Here is a 6,167-nt window from a genome sequence, read left to right on the forward strand (position 1 = left end):
AATGTCCCATCAATCCGCCTCCATATGCCTCCTGCAACAACAAAAGACGAATAGAGCCAACTGGAATGCATAGGCGGTTAGCTCTAAACAAAAACCCATCATTGGTCATAAACTTATTCTATGTACGTCCCTCTCTACAATTCATGATGTGCACACGCCTATGCAACGCGTGTAGCAAGTTTTGTGGCCCGATCTTCTCGTAGGATCCGCGAACTTGATAACTTGTCGCTGCGTGACCTGGTGAAGAGGCAGTGCACCACGAGGCTGTCCACGCGACGAACTACCGAGACAATCACCCTTCCACGTACCGACGAAACAGCCCACGCAATCACGCCCTATAGACGTGAAGGCACAAACTGGGTGAACCGCAGTTCGGCGTTCTACAACTCCCTCAGGAATCGAAAGAACAAGTTTGCAAGCCTCTCAAGACTCACGCATAAACAAAACTCCACGAGTTTGTGTATTCTGAATTCAGCTAATCAAGGTCTGACCTTTCATTGTCTAGTACAAGATATATATAGGGATAGGGACGTTCAACTTGGAGTAAATGGCAGCATGCGCATGCACCAGTGGATTTCGTGGCTAGTTCGCGCGTCTTTCAGCTTCTGATAGTAGTTACTAAAATGAGCATAACTCTTTATTGGGAAGTCCAAATAATGAGCCGTTTGATGGGCTGGAAAGTAGACTTGAAGACGCTTCCATCCACATATAGAACACCGTCTAACTCCTTGTATTCTGTCCACGGTGATGCTTGGAATTCATACCATGTATCAGTCATCTAGCTTCTGGTTGCATTTCCATGTAAAGGTGATGAACCAACATTTTATTCTTGCACACCATAGGCTTCTTGGTTCAAATGTCCAGAGGCTTGAATCCATCTTCATCCCATGCTGGTTCATACACTCCATCATTCCTAAGGACATTGGAACAAGAACTCAAAAGCATAGGCTCATTCAACATAAATTGATTATTAAACATAAGGTTAGCGTTCACCTGAGAATGAATTTCCTTCTCCAATTGTTTAGCTCTACTTCTTGTAATTGGACCAGCTTTATCAAGTGGAGTTTCATTTGAAGATGAGTGAATGCTAGGAATGACCTCATTAGCCTCCCCCTCTTGAGAAGGAGTCGTCCTCGACTCAGGCTCACCAACAAATGGAAGCAAGTCTTTGACATTGAATGTTGTACTCACATTGGAATATTTAGGTGGTAGCTCAATTTTGTAAGCATTATCATTTATCTTGTGTAAAACCTTGAACGGACCATCACCCCTAGGAGATAACTTACTCTTGCGCTGTTGGGGAAATCGATCCTTGCATAGATGCAACCACACGAGGTCTCCGGGCTGGAATGTAACCTTCTTCTTACCTTTGTTCGCTTGCTTTGCATATTGTGCGGATTTCTTCTCGATATTCCTTCTTGTCTCATCATGTAGCTTCTTGAGAAAATCTAATCTCTTTGCTGCATCCAAGTTAACTTGTTCCTGTAATGGTAAAGGCAAAAGATCCATGGGAGTATGCGGTTTAAACCCATAAACAATTTCAAATGGACAAAAGTTTGTTGTGGAATGGACTGCCCTGTTATAAGCAAATTCAACATGTGGAAGGCAGTCTTCCCACTGCTTCAAATTCTTTTTCAACACAGCACGCAACATGGTGGACAAAGTACGGTTGACAACTTCAGTTTGCCCATCGGTTTGCGGATGACAAGTGGTGGAAAATAACAACTTTGTACCAAGTTTAGCCCATAACGTCTTCCAAAAATAGCTTAGAAATTTTGTATCCCGATCTGAAATAATAGTCCTTGGTACTCCATGTAAACGAACGATCTCCCTGAAAAACAAATCAGCAACGTGTGAAGCATCGTCATTCTTATTACATGGAATAAAATGTGCCATTTTAGAGAATCGGTCAATAACAACAAAGATAGAATCCCTCCCCCTCTGAGACCGAGGTAACCCCAAAATAAAATCCATGGATATATCTTCCCAAGGTACATTCGGAACTGGTAATGGAGTATAAAGACCATGGGGATTAAGGCAGGACTTAGCTTTCAAGCAGATTATGCAGCGTGCAACATGTCGCTGGACATCACGTCGCATATGTGGCCAAAAGAAATGATCGGAGAGCATGTCCAATGTCTTTTTGATGCCAAAATGACCAGCTAAGCCACTAGCATGTGCTTCCTGCAAAAGAAACGGATGAATCGAGCAGGCTGGAATGCATAGTTTGTTAGTGCGAAATAAAAAACCATCATGCACATAATACTTGTCCCAGCCTTTTCCAGCAATGCAATGAGAGAAAGGTTCTTTAAAATCAGAATCAGCTGCATAGAGTGTTTTAATGGATTCCAAACCAAGCACTTTTGTATCTAATTGTGTAACCAAACCACATCTCCGTGATAAGGCATCGACAACAATGTTATCTTTTCCACACTTATGTTTTACAACATAGGGAAATGTTTCAATGAACTCAATCCATTTAGCATGTCTACGGTTCAGTTTGCCTTGACTTTTTAGATATTTCAAAGCTTCATGATCAGAATGGATGACAAATTCTTTAGGTAACAAATAATGTTGCCAAACTTCCAAAACTCGAACTAAGGCATAAAGCTCTGTATCATAGACAGAATAATTCAGATGTGGACCATTCAACTTTTCAGAAAAGTAGGCAACAGGTTTACCTTCTTGAAGTAGTACACCTCCTATGCCAATACCACTTGCATCACATTCGATCTCAAATGTCTTACCAAAATCAGGAAGTTGTAGCAGCGGTGCTTCACAAAGCTTTGTTTTTAGCTCATTGAAGGCTTGGTCTTGTTCATTACCCCACTTGAATGGAACATCCTTCTTTGTTAAATTGTTGAGGGGTGCAGCGATGGTGCTAAAATCTTTAACAAAACGCCTATAAAAACCTACAAGACCATGAAAACTTCGAACTTGACTCACATTTGTAGGTGTAGGCCAATCCTTTATTGCTTTAACCTTTTCTTCATCAACCTGAATACCATCTGCGGAAACAACAAAGCCAAGGAAAACAACACGGTCTGTGCAAAAGGTGCACTTAGCAATGTTGCCATACAATTTCTCTTCCCTCAAAACAGCAAGTACTTGACGGATATGATCAAGATGTTCATCAAATGATTTGCTATAGATCAGAATATCATCAAAATAAACAACTACAAACTTGCCAATGAAAGCTCGTAAAACATGGTTCATTAAGCGCATAAAAGTTGAAGGAGCATTTGTCAAGCCAAATGGCATCACAAGCCATTCATAGAGACCAATTTTAGTTTTAAATGCTGTTTTCCATTCATCACCAAGTTTCATGCGGATTTGATGATAGCCACTACGCAAATCAATCTTGGTGAAAATGATGGAACCACTCAATTCATCTAACATGTCATCAAGTCGTGGAATGGGATGGCGATATCGAACAGTTATAGCATTGATAGCATGACAATCAACACACATGCGCCAAGAGCCATCTTTCTTTGGAACTAAAAGAACGGGAACAGCACATGGTGATAAGGATTCACGAACATACCCTTTGTCCAAAAGCTCTTTTACCTGTCGCTGAATTTCCTTTGTCTCTGTGGGATTGGTGCGGTAGGCTGGACGATTTGGAAGAGAAGCACCTGGTACCAAATCAATTTGATGCTCAATTCCACGGAGTGGAGGAAGTCCAGCTAGTATCTCATCGGGAAAAACATCTTCGAAGTCCTGTAAGAGATCAAGAACAACACTAGGCAACGATGAAGGTAAATCGTTAGTTGAAAGTAAGACCTCCTTGTGCAAGAGCACAAAGAATGGGGCTGTGGTGTTTCTCACTTCTCTCATATCACTCTTGCTCACAAAGAGACACTCAGTGTGGTGTGGCTGTTTAGGATTGGCATGAGTCTTTATGTGGCTGGATGGGTTAGAACTCTCTCCCTTACTTGTGTTGGGGATCTCACTCAATTTTCTTTTGTCAGATTCCTCTCTTTTCTCGCGAGCCATATCTGAAGCATGTATCTCCTCTGGAGATAATGGAATAAGAACCACCTTCTTGTCATTGTGAATGAAAGTGTGTTTGTTAGACCGTCCAAAATGCACCGAGTCCACATCAAATTGCCAGGGCCGACCAAGCAGCAAATGGCATGCTTGCATGGGGACAATATCACAATCCACCTCTCCATGATAATCACCAATGGAAAATGACAAACGAATCATGGCTGAAACCTTAACTATCCCAGAATTATTCAACCATTGCATATAGTATGGATGTGGATGGCGACGTGGCTGCAAGCCAAGCTTCTCAATAAGCAAAGCACTAACAATATTATTGCAGCTCCCACCATCTATGATGAAACGGCACACTTGTCCTTTCACTTTGCATCTGGATTGAAACAAATTATGGCGTTGTCCTTGTTCAGCAGCAACAAATTGAGTGGAAAGAACTCGCCTCACCACCAAAGAAGGAGATGGTGTGTTCATTATAGAACACGTCAAATCAGGAAAATCAGCAAGCAACTCATCAAAATCATCACTAGTAATCTCGTCGAAAGATGGAGAAACAACATCTTGTAATAGGTCATTGTGAGCAAAAGTTGGAATAGGTTGAATGGCTAAACAATTTAGACCTAGCTCAAATGTACCATCCTCTGCTGAATACTCACAAGTGTTAAGATTAAGATCTGCAAATACATTGTTAAACTCGTCCTCCTCTTCACTTTGGGAATCATAAGAACCATCAGCAAGTGCAATAATAGTACGACGATTGGGACATTCAGCTTGCTTATGCCCATGACCACCACACTTAAAACACTCAATCTTGCTTGTCTTGCGTTGGGTGGCTGCAGTAGAAGAAGTGGGCTGACTTGAACTCACAGCTTTACCTTTCACATCCAATTGTTTGGAAGAAGTTGGAAGATATCTATTTGCTCCACGAGATGAGGATTTGGGCGTTGTAGCTCCTTGCTATTGGAATTGAGGCATGACATCCCCTTGCTGTTGGGAATGACGCCATGAAGCATTGTATTTGTAAGACGTAGCAATTTGCCTTTCAGCCCTCTTTGCAAAATGAACCAACTCGGTGAGACATGTGTAGGTTGTCATATCCACTTTATCAGCAATGGGTTTATTGAGGCCAACTAGAAACCGAGCCATTATGGATTCCTCATCTTCAGTTATCCCTGTATGAAGTACACACATTTCCAATTCTTGAAAATATTCATCAACAGTACGAGTACCTTGCACAAGACGTTTCAGCTTCAAATGTAGATCACGAGAGTAATATGCTGGAACAAAACGACGTCGCATTTCTCTCTTCATGTCTTCCCAAGTTATACGAACATGCCCAACTCTCTGATATTCAGTACGGACCTGATTCCACCAAGTTATGGCATAGCCTTTAAACTCAATGGCTGCAAGCTTTGCCTTCTTTTCAGCAGAGTATTCATACAAATCAAATATTTGTTCCACCTTGGTCTCCCATTCAAAATAAGCATCAGCATTCTCCTGTCCGCTGAAAGGGGGAATAGACACTTTCATGTTTCTTAAACCATCATCATTACGACGACGATGGCGGTCACGATAACCATGATGGCCACCACCATGTCGATGATCATCCATGTCGGACAACATATCATCATCACCATCATAATCTCTTCCTCCAACTAGAATGCGCCGAGCACGACCAAAACCATGGCCAAACCCACCACGTCCATGTCCATGACCAGCAGCACGACGTGGTGCCTCGTTATCCTCATTGTCATCATCCTCATTTGGTGGTGGTTCTCTATGAGGCATGTTCAATTGGAGAGTTTGTAGTTGTTGCATCAAATCATTCATTTGTGTACGCAGCTCCTAGAATTCCTCCACCAAAACAGCGGCACCATCTCCACGTCCTGCCATATTAGTAGAGGGGAAAAAGGACAATATATATGTGGAATATATGTGGAATCACTCCCTCACCACTTGCTGAACAAGTTCTTTCTCTTCCTGGAAAGGGCAAGAACCAGGGCTGCAATCTGTAGTGGAAGAGTGAAGAGACTATGGTGCAACAGCTCACGGTGCTTTTAAGTGGAGCTTGGTGGGGTAATATGTAAATGGAATGCGCTGAAATGTAGTAATGCAAAACCGAATAATAATCCAAGAACTCAAGTCTAAGTTGCTGAATATAAAGGAAA

General features: G+C 42.0%; 2 protein-coding genes across 2 annotated transcripts; both read right to left on the reverse strand.

The window, feature by feature from the left end:
* Window positions 1-852: 852 nt before the first annotated feature.
* Window positions 853-1,509, reverse strand: LOC136489916 (uncharacterized). Its single transcript, XM_066486430.1, has one exon. It carries the CDS (start codon window positions 1,507-1,509, stop codon window positions 853-855), a length of 657 nt encoding a protein of 218 aa, XP_066342527.1.
* A 653-nt stretch (window positions 1,510-2,162) lies between these two features.
* LOC136488953 (uncharacterized) lies at window positions 2,163-5,787 on the reverse strand. The gene is made up of 3 exons (XM_066485719.1): window positions 5,039-5,787; window positions 2,267-4,708; window positions 2,163-2,184 (listed from the first exon to the last, which is right to left on the reverse strand). The coding sequence occupies exons 1-3, from the start codon at window positions 5,785-5,787 to the stop codon at window positions 2,163-2,165; spliced, it is 3,213 nt and encodes a 1,070-aa protein (XP_066341816.1).
* Between the last annotated feature and the right edge of the window lie 380 nt (window positions 5,788-6,167).

Source organism: Miscanthus floridulus, chromosome 10 (assembly GCF_019320115.1).
Source record: "Miscanthus floridulus cultivar M001 chromosome 10, ASM1932011v1, whole genome shotgun sequence".
In the NCBI taxonomy this organism is placed as follows: domain Eukaryota; kingdom Viridiplantae; phylum Streptophyta; class Magnoliopsida; order Poales; family Poaceae; genus Miscanthus; species Miscanthus floridulus.